Source organism: Protopterus annectens, chromosome 9.part0 (assembly GCF_019279795.1).
Source record: "Protopterus annectens isolate FY-2018-M chromosome 9.part0, PAN1.0, whole genome shotgun sequence".
Taxonomy (NCBI): Eukaryota; Metazoa; Chordata; order Ceratodontiformes; family Protopteridae; genus Protopterus; species Protopterus annectens.
The window spans coordinates 1,586,696,206-1,586,713,310 of NC_056743.1; the positions used below are offsets into that span (position 1 = coordinate 1,586,696,206).

The 17,105-nt window shown below is 42.7% G+C and overlaps 1 protein-coding gene across 1 annotated transcript in view; it reads right to left on the reverse strand.

Annotated features, from left to right (window-relative positions):
- Positions 1-618: 618 nt before the first annotated feature.
- The window catches only part of LOC122812195 (volume-regulated anion channel subunit LRRC8C-like), a 375,126-nt gene continuing 358,639 nt past the window's right edge, over positions 619-17,105 (reverse strand). The window contains exon 3 of the mRNA XM_044084528.1: positions 619-4,040. Coding sequence (XP_043940463.1) covers positions 1,764-4,040 — 2,277 coding nt within the window. The 3' untranslated portion in view covers positions 619-1,763. The remainder of the gene's footprint in view (positions 4,041-17,105) is intronic.

The window sequence follows — 17,105 nt, forward strand, 5'->3', positions numbered from 1 at the left end:
ACCCCAACAGCCTAAGACTACAGCCTATTAACTCAAATCTGCTTTGGTTCAGTCTTTCTTCTCCAGTCAGCACATAATTTAGAAGAAATTTGGGCATGTCTCACTAATTGTTGGCAGGCTACCATTGCAGAAGAGGCATGATGATTTGACAGCATGGGTGGTGATGCATATATTGTTACACTTTCCCTATCCAGATAGGAATTCCTTTTCCTGTATTCTAAATCCACATTTGTAGCTGTGTATATGATACCCACACAATCATCTCCAGCTATCATATCTCATATGGGAGAATAGACAATGAGGATGTTGTCTTCCGAGGGAGAAAAGTCCTACCTGCAGGGCCACAGCAGGATTCTCCCAGGACACCCATCCCTTCTACATAGGTGTGAGGTCTGAGCAGGAGAGCAGTGTAATGAACTAAATGCATCATAAGTGGAGCTCAGCAGCAAGAGGCAAAGGGGCTGAAAGAAGATGATGCAAAAATAACCAAAATAAATAAACATAAATTCTCTTTACATGATGTTGAAGCCCTCCAGACTCTGGCTGCAGTGGTACCACTCCTTGTAACAGGGAAAAACAAGTGAATGAGAATGTTGCCTTGTGTGATAACAAGAATAACATTTGTCAGAGGAAATTAAAATTTAATTTTAGTTATGCCTGTACTCAGTCTTACTTTATTGTACACATTTGATTGACAACTGCAGTATAACTGTGAGGTTTACTCTACTAATGTGAGGAAATATTGAACATTACATCCTGTCAGTACATCTAGGAAGGAAATGCAATTCTGAAATGCCATTGGCAGAGCACAAACTACATAACTATATTCAATATTTAGTTTGTTCTCAAATAAACTGTTTACAAATTATACAGCTAATAAGGTCAGTATACAGCTCAATTACCAAACTGTTTTTTCAAAAATGTATAAAAAATGGAAAATAATGAGACTAGAATTTAGCATCCCTCATACTCTTTCAGATTCAGTAACCAATAGCCCGTAATGAAACTTAGTAGGTTAGTCAGCACAGCAGATAGCTCCATAATGCTAAGAATGTTTCGCTGTTGTGTTATATTAGTGCTACAGCACTGCGCAAAATGAAAAGCTAACAGCTTTGCCTTTCCATGTTAACAATACTGCTGTTCTTTAAGTCAGTTTATACTCTTCAAAAAAGTAATTTAATGGCATCTTGAGGCCAATATAAAATGTGCAAAGATCAATGTGATGGGTCATTAGCTTATTTTAGTTGCCATGACCTTTAGATACATCTGTCTGTGGTTCAAGATTCCATAAGATGCCTGCCTTGCTTTGATCATGTTGATGAATCATTTATATTCATACATCTTCAAAGAATAGCCATATTCAGCTACAATCTTCTCAGCATCTCAGCCGAGATAAACTTCTGAGCAACTTATCAAATACTTCTTTGAATGTCTTGGGCTCATTTTTACTCTTATTCTCATCAACATCGGCATAAAATGATACCACATGAAAACTATTTTAAATGTCTGAGCGTTAATCAACTGTATACAGTACTGCTAAATGGAACGCAGATGTTACCTAAACTGGTTTCTAATCTCTGATTTAGTCTACTAAGTGATATGTGGCAATCAGTGCAGAAAAAATGGATTAAATACCACTTGATAAACTCAGTTATGGGTCTTGTACACTGCTATTAATGCATTCTTTAAAAGCTTTCTGAGGAATTGCTTTCTGCAAAACTACATTGGTTTTGGTTTCCAGTAGCTATACCACTCAACTTCCACTAGGACTGTTCTTTACTCATTTGTTCTTGGATATGCATAGGCAGCATGGTGAAGAGTGTGTCTTCGATAATGAAGTCACATCTTCTGAGACAGGAACATTGGCCAATCTCAAGGGGCAAGGCCTCAAACTTGTTCCCCGCAAGTTCAAGTCTGGTCAACATCTTCAAGTTTGCAATCTTAGGTGAAAGAATAGTAAGTCTGTTGTTTGTAGCCTTTAATATTTTCAAGTTTGTACAGAAGAAAAGATTATCAGGTAGCCCTTCTATTGAATTATTTGAAACTGCAAAATACTGGAGGTTTTGCAGAACACCAATTTCACGTGGGATAACTCTAATCTCATTGTGGGACAAATCCAAGTTTGTTAACTTTGTACAAAGGAACAGCTCAGAGGGCAGCACCATAATCTTGTTGTTGTTTAAATAGAGAGACTCTAAACTCTTGAGCTTCTTTATATGTTCTGGAATGAAGACAATATTGTTATACCACAGTTTAAGGCAATTCAGTTTGCTGCAGTTTTGGAAACTGAGGATCTCCTCCACAGACCTTATGTTATTTTCTTTAAGGTCCACCTCCTGGAGACTGTTTAAGCTAAAAATGGCACATGGAATTCTCTCCAAGTTGCAATGATTAAGTTCTACTTTGGTCAGGTTATTCAGATTCTTAAGGCTGTTCAGTGCAGTAAGTTTAGTGCCATCATTGTGAATGCATAGATTTTGGAGACTTTTTGCCAAATAAATGATATTTGGCGGAACTCTGGTAATATTACTTTTGAGAACCAGAACTTTAAGGTTCTCTAAATTAGGGAGTTCATCAAGACAAGCTCCACTAGAAATGTCGTTGTGGCATTTTGACCCAAAGAGATAAAGTTCCTCCAGGTTCCTGAGCTTGTAAATCCAGAGAGGAATTTCTCTGTCAGTATCAAATTTGACAGCAAGAACTTTTAATCGATTTGCTAGAAATCCCAATCCTATTTCATCTATGTTTGCAGGGCATTTATACAAGGACAACTCCTCAAGATTGGTCAAGTATGAGATTGCTGATGGAATTTTAATACTATCTATTAATTCTAGTTTTAGAGATTCTATCTCTGTGAGCTTAAAAACTGTTTCAGGCAACCCAGAAAGCTTGGATATATGGAGCTCCATTAGATTATTGCGGTTCCTTTGAAGCTTCTGTTTCAGTCTATCAACAGTCCACTCGTGGTTTAGATTCATCTGCATCAGCTTACTTTCACTCACTTCTGAGAGAAAAACTGCAAATCTTTTAGAATACAGGGAGTCATACTGATCAGTGAGGTGCAGTAAGAAAGCAAAGTCATTCTTTGCATCAGGAATGTCAAGCATTCCAGTTTCCTGACGCACATGTTGAAATGAGTATTCTTTCAATGACTGATGAAATAACCAGTAGAGGGTGTACATACATATGAGTCCATAAATACATACAAAACATAAGTAATAAACAGCCAACTTAAAGAAAAAAGAGGCTTTTGTATGACTGCAGCAGAAGCTATTGTATCCAGTCATATTGTCAACCTCAGCAAGACAGGGTACTGTGAAAATAATATTTGGAACTAATATCACACTGTAAACAATTATCAGAACAAAGGTAAAGGCTTTAAGAACACTCTGACATACATACATGCTGTACAAAATGTCCCCTTCCTCTACATGAGTCTTGAACATTTTCACTTTTTCAAAGAGTGCCTTGGCCTGTTCACCTTCTTTCTTATCAAGGGCAGGTGGTTTCTTTGCTGCAGTTTCTTTTGGAACAGAAACAGGAGTTGTCTTGAGAAGCTCATTTTTTTCATCACCTGAAACATCTGCATTTGTGACAAGGTTGCATTCCTTATCCTCCAGTTTCAGTTTTGGAACCTCAAACGGTTTCAGTTTTGAAACCTTAGACAGTGCACGAGTGGTCCAAGGGGAATCAAAGCACTTCTGCAAAATGGAAATAAAGTGCCCAATTTTGGAGCTAGTCCCAGGGAACTTGAACCAAAAATTTCCACAGACCATAAGGATTAGTGTATTTATAACCACTGAGTAAGGGAAATATCTGGCATACCAGTGTAGTGCTTCCTGGTAGCATATTTGGTTGATGTAACTATACTGCTGAATGTCGAGATTATTTTTCAAACCTTTCATTTCTTGAACAGGTAAAACCTGTAAAGTTGAATTTGTGGAATTAAAAGTCTGTGTAGTAAATTCATAACAGATTATTTCTGATGGATGCTTGGCAGAGGCATGGCTGGGAAGACAGAGGAGCTTATCCTGTGTTGCCTAAATAACAAAAAAATTGAACAATTATTGAAAACTAAAACATTATTACACAGCAAAACAACATATTTTATACATTTCAAAAAATATTTCAGACGCAAACAGACCTAATCTCAAAATAGTTTAATTTTTTCATGTATGTATGTATTTATTTATTTTAGCTGTATTTGTTGATAAATTTCTAGTAGGGAAGAGTCCATTTTTAATGCAGACCTGTGAAGAAAGCTCCATACTGAAATGTCTCTACTCGAAATGCTGAGTGCCAACATGCCAAAATAAAAATCAAAACTGCAGAACAGCAAATCTCCAACATCTCTCTTCTCCTTTAAACTTCTTTTTTTTTGCCGGGAACAAGACCCTCTGCACCCTCTCCTCAGAACTCGAGATTGCCATACTTCAGAGAAATGGAATATTGCAAGAGATGGCCAAATGTAAGTCCATTTTTTTGGCTATTCAGTCTCCATGTTTCAGGACTTGTTCTAGCAGGTTGCGAGATTTCAAATGGCTACCGATTAACACATAACCTTGGTGCTGTTAGGCAAATGAGCCTAATGGGTGAGTGCCTTTCAAGCCTGTTTTTAACATTTGTTTAGCACACCATTCAGCAAGTATTACTGCACTTTTAATATTGGTCCTTATCTAATTTTGAAAAGCAAAAAGACTGTTAAATACCGAAGGTCAAAATAACTGTGTTTTATATATCTTGGTGTAAAATGGACTCCCCACACAAGCTGAACATGGTTTTGATACAGTAAAACTACCAAACTTGCCATGAAATTCAAAGACCGTAAGGCAAAGGTCGATGAAGCGTACACCCGCTTCCCAAATCGCCCTGGACACTCAGTTAGGTGGATGAACAGTGGAATTCACTTCTGCAAGTTCCTTCTTTGGGGCTGCCACAACAACCATGGCATCTACTGCTAATCCCTTGGCCCAAAACTGATGGTCCCCTGGCGCTGTGAGAATTTTGTCCAGGTTCCTGGGATTGGATTTACAGAATTAGGGGCCTTCCATGCCCACTGTGCAATCAACTTAATGAGATTGTCAACAGGTGGGGCCACCCAAGAGGTAGATTTCAAGCACCAAAAGCTTGCAGGTACACTGACTCCTCTGAGGAAGGGTCTTTGGGCTTCCAGCCACTCCTCTGCTTTAATATTTCAAGAATGTCTCCAAAGAAGACATCTTCTGGGGGTGACCAGGGGGAACCCTACCCATCATCTAAGTCTGTGCCCTCTGTGACAGATTTTGCTGGGGAATCTAGGTGTTTTCTTTTACACATCCTCTTCCAGGGCACCTCCTCAGTGGAAAGCTTTGTGGAGGGCACGGAAGAGGTAAGGCCCTGCGCAGGGATAACCTGCAGCTTTGGTGCTCACAATATCGGTTGTGGAGGTTGGAAGAAGCTCTGGATGAAACGGAGTCCCAGGAAAATGGGCCAATATGGAAGGAACCGGCTGAGAACCTGGAGAGGCCAAGGCCCTCTCCACGACCTAAAAGGCAGGCTCCCACAAGATGGATGGGATCCTGGAACTGGGAAGGACAACCTCAGAACTGTGGTCCCACCCTGCTCCAACAAGACCGCCACTGAAGTCGAAGCCGGGGAAGAGCTCACACATTCTGAGGCTCCAAGAAGCAAGGATGGCTCAGAGAAAACTAGAGCCGAACCACACCCCTCGCACCCAGCAGTGGAGCTAAGACCCCAGGAGTCCACCGGATCCAAAGGAACTGAGGAACTCAGGGCAGACACTGGAGCTGAAGGCATAAAAGCTGTTGGCACCGGAACAGGGGGAAATCAGAGTTGTGGTCTCTAATGCCTTGGTGGAGGTTAGAAGAGGAATGCCTGGTGGAGTCCTTGGAGAAAAAGTCCCATCTTCAGAAAGGAGTGAAACCTGGGAAGAAACTGTAAGACCCCTAACTACGAGGAACTGATCCACCAACTTCAAAACGTCAACTTCTGTCAGACTCCTGGAGCAACAAACAGAAAGTGCTGCAGGTCTCTCTATGAAGGGACTTAGGATTTAACTAAGTTTCAATTAAAAGTAATGAAAATACACTTGGCTCAAGAGAGTTTGGATGACGCGTCCTATGTAGAAGAGCTGCAAATGAGATCTGAGATAATCTAGAGGAAGGCATTCTGGGTAGGGACTTAGCTCGAGAGATTTTGGTTCTTGCGAGCTGTTATAATGGCCAAGCTGGTTCCGAGAGTCGGAACAGAGTCCCATACATCAAGGATAAATTAAGATTGACAACATCAGATTAAAAGTTTTTCAACAGATAGGTGGCATATAGAAAAAGATCTACATATAGGCTGAACAAGTCACCACAATTGTGTATGTAACCTTACCATAACAGTGGATGTTTGAATAATCAATGCTACAGTATTCTTAGCACAGGATTCAACAGCTGGACAGCTTTCAAAGCTTCAAGGGCACCTTTCATGCAGCCAAACCATTAGCAGAGCTGAATAAAAAGACTGATTTGTGTGTCAAGCCCTTCAGAGCTTTCATGCCAACAGAGAGAGGGTGGCTAAAACCCTGAAAAGGTTGATGCTAGGAAAATAAAAATACGGAGACTCATCCTGGCAACAAAACACACCAAAGTAAGGGGAATGGAGGGAGGCTACTGCAACAGTGATCATTCAAGCATCTACTATTATGATATGCATACTTACACAACTGTACTATGTTCATCGTTATGATCACTACTGCAGTAGCCTTTGCTATATGGGTAGATTTGCCATAGCTTACACTGACTTCGAGGGGGAAGGATTAGGGTCCAGGAGCCCCTGAAGAATGGTCCTAGAAAAGCATGTCCTAGACCTGGAGAATTAATCTATTTTATGGTGCTTTGTAAAAGTATGTGCATGGGGACCAAGTTGCTTTTTCTAGAATACTTCTAGAATCCAATATTTTCCAAAAAAACACAGATGAAGCCAAGGCCCTTATAGAAAAAAAAAAAGTTATGTACTCACGACAACGTTCCCTCTGTGCTGTCCATTTTCATTCTTCCTCAACTGTTAGGTCCAGATCCAATCCTCAGATCCAACTCAGCTGCTTCTTCCAGCTCATAGAACACTAAAACTCTCAAGCTCCTCCCTTTACCCATAATGCCCTCATCATCTTACAATCCTCAGATCTTGTTTACTGTCCATAGACCTACAGAGTAGTAAAGAATTATGAAATAACAGAATCTAGGACTCACAAAGAAACACTGGTTCCTCCAGTATCCTTCGATATTTCTAGGAGTAAATCAAAGCAGAGGGTTAGTGGGAGGGGAGTTCTGGAAGAATGAAAATGGGCAACACAAATGGAACATTATGGTGAGTGCATAACTTTTTTATCTGATGTCATTTTCGTTCATTCCTCAACTGTTCGGACAGAGTCCCCAGCTACCTAAATCTTGGGAAGACTCTAAGGAAGGATATTCCTGAGCATGGCTATGCCAAAGGCTGCTCTTCCCCTAAAGACCAGATTTAACTTGTAATAAGCAATAAAAGTATGAGGATTAGCCCAAGTTACAACTGCACAAATATCATCCAAAGCAGTTCTAGACAAAAAGGCTGAAGAAGCTGCCATAGACCTGGTGGAATGGGCTTTTGGTGGTTTTAGTAAAGACAAACCCATTTTTTCATAAACAAAGTTAATACAATCAGTCAACCATTTAGTTACTTTAGAAGCTGGTTTACCTAATTATGATTCAGAAAAGGAAACAAATAACTGTTGAGATTTCCTCAATTCTTTCGTTCTGTGAAGGTAAAAACATAACTGCCTAGGAACATCCAACAGATGTCACATATATTCTCCTTTATTTGAAAAATTTGGAAAAAAGACTGGAAGGTTAATAACCTGATTAATATTGGATTGTGACACCACATTAGGTAGAAAGGAAGGATTGGTCCATAAAGATACCCTATCCTTATGAAAAAAAAAATCAAAAAAGGAGGTTTAGATGACAAAGCATGAAGTTCAGACACTCTTCTGGCAGCAGCAGTAGTAGTAACTAGGAAAACAGTTTTCCAGGTCAAAAATTTTATTTCATACACAGCTGAAGGTTCAAAGGCGGGGTTAGGTTAAGGCCTGTAAAAAAGAAGTTATGTATTCACCACAAAGTCCCATCTGCATTGTCGATCTTCATTTATCTTTGACATAAGCGACTCGGTTCCAACCCTTGGAACCAGCTCGGCCCTTGTAACAAATCACGAGAACCAAAAATCTCTTGAGCTAAGTCCCTACCCAGAATGCCCCTCTCTAGATAATCTCAGATCGAATTTGCAGCTATAAAAAGAGAAAGGAAGAGCAACTGCATTCCAATTGTAGAAGCTATCATAAAAGAAATAACTGATAACCAGGACTAGAGTTTGTTCAACCAAGAAACCTGAAGGAGGGGGAAGGTGGGTGGGGTGTCAAGGATAAATGAAGATTGACAACACAGATGGAACATTATGGTGAGTACATAACTTCTTTATCTGATGTTATCAATCTTCATTTATCCTTGACAGATGGGACAGAGTCCCCAGCTACATTATATCTTGGGAGGCCTTATGGAAGGATATTCCTGACCACCATAGAGCCAAAGGATGCTCCTCCCTTGAAGACCAGATCCAATTTATAATGGGTGATAAAGGTATGTGGCATAGCCCAGGATGCTGCTGCACATATTTTAACCATAGAAGCCTTTGAGAGAAAAACAGCAGACGTGGCTATTGCCCTAGTAGAATGTGCCCTCACTGGTGACGCTTTTCTTATTGTAGATGACAGTAATGCATTCTTTTAACCACTTAGAAAAAGTAACCTTTGAAACCGGTTTACCCATGGATGGACTCGAAAAGGAGACAAATAACTGGTCCGACTTTCTAAAGTCTTTGTTCTGCTGAGATAAAAACACAATTGCCTGTGAACATCTAATAAGTGTAAACAATATTCTCCCTTGTTAGAAAAATTAGGGAAGAAGACAGGCAAATTAATAGATTGATTAATGTTAGCTTCAGATACCACCATAGGAAGAAATGATGGGCTGGTTCTTAGTTAAACCCTGTCTTTATGAAAAATCAAGTATGGAGGTTTTGAAGATAATGTTTGAATCTCTGAAATTCTTCTGGTGGACGTAACGGGTACCAGAAAAATGGTTTTCCATGAAAGGAACTTCAGGTCACACTTAGCCACTGCCTCGAAAGGGGAATGGACTAATGACTGTAGAACCATATTAAGATCTCAAAGAATGACAGGATCCTTATAAGGTGGTTTTAATCTCAAGGTTCCTTTCATAAACACTTTGCACAATCTAAGACAGATTAATGAGTGCTCTTCGAAATAATCATGGAAGTTGGAAACAGCAGCTAACTTGACTTTAATAGTAGAAGAAGAAGCTTCCTGCTAGAAAAGCAGAGCTAAAAATTCCAACACCTTTTTAACCGGTGCAGGGAAGGGATCAATATCATTATCGTATGCCCAAAATAAGAATCTTTTCCACTTACTGTGGTAAAGTCTCCTGTTGGAAGGCTTATGGGAAGCTAACAAAATTTTTTGGACTAGGGAGGACAGGTTATCTTGCCTTGCAATCAACAGAATTGGAGAAACAAAGCTATAAGCTTGAGGTTTTGGAGACTGGGGTGAACTAGTTCTTGTGGATGGGATGGGAGGACTGGATCTGGGTCCAGAGTCCATGGAATGTGAATTAGGTGAGGCCAAAGAAATGGAATATAGACTTGTTGAGGCCAAAAAAGCAACGAAGATCACCTTGCTCTTCAACCTGATGGCTTTCTTCAAGAAAGGAGGTATTAGTGGAATGGAGGAAAAGGCATAGAGCAGTCCAGAGGGCCAGTCGTGAAGGACAGCTTCTCTCAGGGACTCCCCCTGAGGGGGGATTAGGGCAAAGTAGCTGCTGCAGTTGTTGTTGAGGGGTGATGCAAACAGGTCGCAGCAAGACTGGCCCCAGCGATGAAAAATCTCCTTCACCACTCTGGGACTGAGAGACCACTCTTGAGGCAGGAGGATGCATTTGCTCATCTTGTCCGCTATTATGTTCGAGCTCCCTGGGATGTGCGCTGCTATCAGAAAGTGATCGCCCATTCCCATACTCTGACAGCTTCTCAATACAGGGAATAAGACTTGGTTCCGCCCTGTTTGTTGATGTACCAGACTACTGACATATTGTCTGACTGAATTGCAATCATTCCCCGAGGGAGGGAGGTTTGGAAGGCTTGCAACACTAAAAGCACCACCCTCAACTCCAGAACACTGATATGCAAATCGGCCTCTATCGAGGACCAAGTGCCTTGGACTGTTCTGTCCAGAGAATGCCCACCACCACATCTAGGAGGCATCTGTGGTTTCTACGGCCATGGGCTGAGGAAGAAAGAAGGGTCGACCTAAGAGAATTTCCTCTGATTCCATCCACCAGGATAGGTCTTTCTTGCAATGACCCAAATGAGATGCACCAGGGAATGACTGAGAATGAGCCACTGGGAGGCTAGATGCCACTGCAGAAGTCTCATGTGAAATCTTGCTAGCGTGACCAGCGTGATGGCTGCTGCCAAGCATCCTAGAACTTGTAGAACTAATACAGCAGGCACTATGTCGCTGGAGAGAATAGCTTCTACCTGGGACCTTATCTTTTGCAATATGTGAGGAGGAAGGGAAGCTATGCAAGAGGTGGTATCCAGGCGAGCCCCTATTAACTTCAGTTCTTCAGACAGACTTAGTTGGGATTTTGTGTGAGTCACAGTAATACCTAGACGAGCACAAGTGTGTAGAATAAAATCTCTCGACTACTCTAGTAGATGCCTGATGGGAGCAGTGATGAGCCAGTCATCTAAATATGGAAACACTTGGAATCCATGCAGTCTCAAGTGAGCTGCTACTGCTCCCATACACTTGGTGAACACCCTGGGGGCTGTGGTGAGACCAAAGGGCACAGCTCAGAACTGATAATGACTGCTGGAGTGCTTGTCCACTTTTATGTGGTGATACACGTCCTGGAGGTCTATAGAGCACATCCAATTGTCTTTCCCTAGGAAGGGTAGAATAGACTGAACCGTGACCATCTGAAATTTTGTCTGCTGAACAAACTTGTTCATTAGGCTGAGATCCAAAATTGGTCTCCAGTCCCCTGTCTTTTTTGGCACCAAAAAGAACCTTGAGTAGAATCTGGACCCTATCTGGTCGGGTGGGACTTCTTGGATGAGTCTTTTTTCTAGCAGCTTTTGAATTTCCAGAGCTGCCTGATCCCTCTGACTGGGTGGAACATCGGGAATTCTTCTTCCTATTCTTTGGGTGAGAATGAAGGGAATGTAGTATCCTCTGGTAATGATCCTTTGCACCTAAGTATCTGTGGTTATTTGTTGCCAGACTAGTGGGTGCAAGGACAATCTTCTCCCGACTGCCTCCAGAGGCAAGCAATCAAGCCTCCCTTCAGGAGCGCTGGTAGGGTTTCCCTGAGAAAGAATCTTTGGGACCCTGATTTTGTGGACCACTTCTGCCATGAGGTTGGCTTCTTCCATTGGTGCTCCCTCCTCTTCCTCGAGGAGAGCCACTGCCATGTGTGTCCTGAAAAGACTCATGGGGATTTCTTGAACCACATTTTTCCACTCCTCTGGTTCCTGGAGAAGGACTGCTGGGGAGCAGAAAAACATATACCCAATGTGGACAGGCTCTTTCCATCTTCTTCACGCCTGGCCAAGGTCTCTCTGACTTTGAGACCAAACAGGGATGATCTGTCAAAAGGAGCATGGACGAACAAAGACTTAAGTGGCTCCACAAACTCACACAAGTGCATCCAGGCATGCCTCCTTATGAGAATGTTGGAACTCACTGCCCTAGTTGTCCCTTTGGTTCTGTGCGCAATGAGCCTCATGGATGAGTTGGAAACAGATTCCAGGGTGGCCAGCTGGGAGGCCAGTTTACCTTGTACCTCGTTAGACACAGCTCCTGAAAGGGTATCTGACAGATCCTTCATCAGATTCCTCTGGGGTCTAGTAAAGTGTGCCATGAAGTTCAAAGACCATAAGGCGAAGGTTGATGAAGCATATACCCACTTTCCAAACCTGTCCATCGCCTTGGACTCTCAGTTCACAGGATGAACACTGGAAGTCTCCTCTGCAAGTTTTTTTTTTTGTGGCTGCCTCAACCACCGTGGCATCTACTGCTAACCCTTTGACCCAAAACTGTTGGTCCTCTGGTGCGGTAAGAATTTTGTCCATTCTCCTGGGGATTGGAATTGGCTCTATGGAGTCAGGGGCCTTCCATGCCCACTCTACAATCATCCTAATAAGATCGTCAGCAGGTGGGGTCACCTGAGAGGTAGATGGGTGAGCACCAAAAGCTTGCAGGTACACCGACTCCTCTGAGGACGGGTCTTTGGGCTTCCAGGCACCCCTCTGCTTTAATAACTCAAGAATGTTTCCAAAGGAGACGTCTTCTGGGGATGACCAGGGGGAATGCTCCCCTTCATCAAAGTCTGTATCCTCAGTGACAGATACCTCTGGGGAACCTAGGTGTTTCCTCTTACATGTCCTATTCTGTGGTACTACCTCAATGGGAAGCTCTGTGGAGGACTTGGAAGAGGTAAGCTGCAACTTTGGTGCTCACTGTCTGGGTGTTGAGGTTGGTGGAAGCTCTGGGTGAAAGGGAGTCCTGGGAAAACATTCAGTTAAGCAGGGAGCTGGCTGAGAACCTACTGAGGCCAAAGCCCTCTCCATGACCTGGAATAGAGAAGGGAGCCTGGAACCGGGAAGGACAACCCCAGAACCGTGGTCACACCCCGCTCTGACGAGACTGCCATTTAAGCCAAAGCCGGGGAAGAGCCCGCATATGCCAAGGCTCCACCAAGCAAGGATGGCTTCAAGAAAACTAGAGCCGAACCACGCCCCTTGGATCCAGCAGTGGAGCTACAACCCTGGCAGTCCTCTGGGTCCGAAAGAATCGAAGAACTCAAGGCAGACACCTGAGCTGAAGGCATAGAAGCTGTCAGCACCAGGACAGCTGGAACTGAGGAAATCAGAGAAGTGGTCTCTAAAGCTTTGAGGAAGATTAGAGGAGGAACGTCCGTTGGAGTCCTTGGAGAAAAGGTCCCATCTCCAGAAGGGAGCAAAACCTGGGATGAACCTGTTAGACCCCCTAGCCATGAGTTGATTCACTAACCTCACGACGTCAACTTCTGTCAAACTCCTTTAGAAACGACTGGACAGGGCTGACGGAGACTCGGGTCTCTCTACAAAGGGACCTGGAAGATGCCCAGAAAGGGATCAACTGAGGGGGGATTACCTAGTTGGGTGCAAAAGATAGATTCAGAGGATACCAATGGCACTGTGGAAGGAGCCGGCACAGAAGAAAGGGCTGGCACCTGGGCAGTCAGCTCCAAAACTGTCAGCACCAAAACCTTCGGTGCAGTAGAGGACATCACAGTTGGCTCCGAAGTTGGCACCATAGCCTTCTTAGAACTTTGCTTCGGATCCACGGAAAATGGGGGAACAGAAGATTTAGGTCTCTTTGATGCCAGAGACAAAGAGGATGCGGACACCAAAAGACTCCTCTTCTTCCCGGTATCAACCTTGGAGGAAGAGGAGGAGGAGGAAGATGGTGAGGACACATCAGACTTGGAAACTTGTGTGGAAAAAGCCTCATCAAAGGAAGTTTTAATCACTCAGAAACTCCACTGGACAAAGCCTCATCGAAGGAAGTTTTAATTACTCAGAAACTCCAGTGGACAAAGCCTCATCAAAGAAAGTTTTAATCAGTCCTTTAAGAATAAGTTTACTCTTCCTTTCCACGAGGGTCCGGTGACTAAAAGCATGACAAATAGAACAATCCTCTTGAAAATGCACCAGGCCCAAGCAGTAAACACATGCCAGATGCCCATTAGAATTGGGCATTTTCCTGTCACAATTATGGCATTGCTTGAAACTGCAGTGCCTTTACCTTTATGTGCCATAATGACTAACTCCAGGCCAAACTTAGCATAAGCACACAGTCACACACACAGAACAGAAAAGATGGTGGGAGGGCTACAAACAATGGTAGGCCAGAACTACCAGGAGGTAGAGAGGAGAAAGGATAGGAGCTGCCAGCAATGGTAGGAAGGATACCACAAGGTATGAAAACTCGAAGAACACTCACTCCCAGAAAAACTCAGAAAGTCAAAAAAATAACCTAAACTGCTACTACTTTATTATTATTTTTTTTTAAATAGGGAAAAAAAACTACCAGCAATGGTAGTAAAGATCACCGAAGTGTACGAGTAGAGGGGAAACTGGAAGAAAAGGCAGAAGTTGGAATGATACAAACAGGGTAGGTTACGGAGAGTTAGGAAGACTTAGAATAGATTTAAAGAAGGTTTTACGAAGATGTAAGTAAAAAGGAGACAAAATTTTGCTTAGCTCAAGAGAGGATTTTGGCTGATGCGTCCAATGCAGTAGAGTGGCAAACGAGATCTGACGTAATCTACAGAGGGGCATTCTGCATAGTGACTTAGCTTGAGAGATTTTTGCTTCTTGCAATTTGTTACAAGAGCCAAGACTGTTCAGAGGGTCGGAATCGAGTTCCATACATCAAAGATAAATGAAGATTGACAACATCAGATTTATTAGTTATGTACTTACCATAACTTGGTATCCGTGTTGTCCTCTTCTCATTCTGCTTCACACATGGGTCTCGGATCCGAACCTCGGATCCGGCTCGGCCACCTCCCACAGACTTGAATTTCCAGGCTCAAACTCCTCCCCTGCCCATAATCCTCTACATCTCACCTAATCTCCTCAGGTCGAGTTTGCTGCCCCCAAAGTCAAGGAAGAAAGAAAGATAACCAGGAGCTCAGCCTGGAATCATGGTTCCAATAAAGGCTACCTAGATCCTCTAGCAGCATATCCAATAGGAGGGGGATGGTTGGGTAGGAAGGTGAAGCAGAATGAGAAGAGGACAATACAGATATCAAGTTATGGTAAGGTCATAACTAATAAATCTGATGTCCTTCTCATTCTGCTTCACATATGGATCAGTGTCTCCAGCTACATAATTTCTTAGGCGGCCTCAAGGAAGGATATGCAAGAACACTGATGAACCAAAGGACATCCTGCTTCTGGACACGACATCCAATTTGTAGTGGGACACAAAAGTGTGAGAATTAGACCAAGTGACTGCAGCGTAAATGTCATCAGTAGGGATCCTGGAAGAAAAACTGGCAGACGCAGCAACAGATCTTGTCGAGTGAGCTTTTGGATGACCTGGCAACTGCCAACCATTCTTTTCATAAATGAAGTCAATACAGTTAGTAATCCACTTTGCATCTGTCACTTTGGAAACAGCTTGACCCCTACGATTAGGGGAAAAAGAAAAAAATAACTGGTCTGACTTCCTGAAGTGCTTTGTCCTTTGAAGGTAGAACCAAAGCTGCTTGTGGACATCCAAGTAATGCAGAAGGTATTCTCTTTTGTTAGACTAATTAGGAAAGAACAAATAAAAAAAATAACTAATAAGAAAAAATAATTAATAAGAAAAAATAACTGGTCTGACTTCCTGAAGTGCTTTGTCCTTTGGAGGTAGAACCAAAGCTGCTTGTGGACATCCAAGTAATGCAGAAGGTATTCTCTTTTGTTAGACTAATTAGGAAAGAACACCAGTAATTGAATACATTGGTTGATATTGGAAGATGTAGCCACCTTCGGCTTGAAAGAAGGTACGAAGAGACACCCTATCCTTGTGGAAAATGATGTAAGGATGTCTGGAAAAAGTGCTTGCAATTCGTAAAACCTTTTTGCTGACGTAATGGCAACAAGAAAAATGTATTTCTAAGACAAAAACTTCAAGTCACAATCCTTAGCCGACTGAAAGAGACTCTGTGTTAAGGCTTGCAGAACCAGAGTGAGATCCCAAGGGGGGAATAGGAGGTCTCAAAAGAAAAACTCCTTTCATGAAGGCTTTTCATAGTCTAGCAGAAGCAATAGATCTGGAAGGCAATCCTGAATGAAAGTTGGAGATAGTCGTTAACTGGAGTTTAATGGTAGCAAAACTAGAACCTTGCTTAAAGATTCCAAAAATGACAGAATAGGGGGAACTGGAACTGAAAAAGGATCACTGTTATTACTAATTGCCCAAAGAGAAAATCTCTTCCACTTACTCCTGTAAACCTTCTTAGCAGATTGTTTCTGAGAGCCCAAAAGGATAGCTTTGACTGGAGAAGAAAACTTGGGCCCTCTAGCAAACATAAGAACTGGAGAAACTATGAGGTCAACTTCAGAGTGTGGAAATCGGATTGGCATCCTAACATTGGGTGAGAAAGCAGATCCGGATTAGGTTCCAGCATCCAAGGAGGATATTTGAGATGAGACCAGAGAAAGGGGAACCACACCTGACAAGGCCAGAAGGGGACAATGAGGATTACTGAGCTCTTCAATGGTTTAGCTTTCTGAAAAAAAAAAACGTGGGATCGAAGGAAGAGGAGAATAAATATACAGGCGTCCCGGAGGTCAATCACGGACTAGAGTATCCCTTGGGCAGCACCCAAAAGAGGGAATTTGAGCAAAATAATTGTTGCATTTGTTGTTGTAAGGGGATGCAGAAGTTGCAGCATGGAGAACGCCAGTGGTTGAATATCGTGTTCGACACTGATCGATTGAAAGACCACTCATGAGGCATCAGAATAGACCCGATGAGCCTCTCCACTAACACACTGGATTTCCCCGGTATATGTGTTGCAAGAAGAAAGTGGTTTGAAGAGATCGCCCATTCCCAGACCCTCATGGCCTGTCTGCAGATAGGGTATGAACAGGTTCCTCCTTGCTTGTTGATGTCCCAGACAAATGATATGTTGTCGGTGTGAACAGCAGTAGTCCGTGAAGGGAGGACATCCTGGAAGGCTTGCAAAGACAGAAAAACTGCCCTCATCTCCAAGACGTAGATATGCAGACAGGTCTCTGAGTCCATGTGCCTTGGACCATCTTCCCCTGGAAATGCCCTCTACCCTAGAAGGGAAGCGTTTGTGGTCACAGTGGCTGAGGGTAAGGGAAGAATGAACGGTCTGCCTATTGTCAGATCTTCTTGAATCCACCACATAAGATGGGATCTGCAAACATTCGTTAAC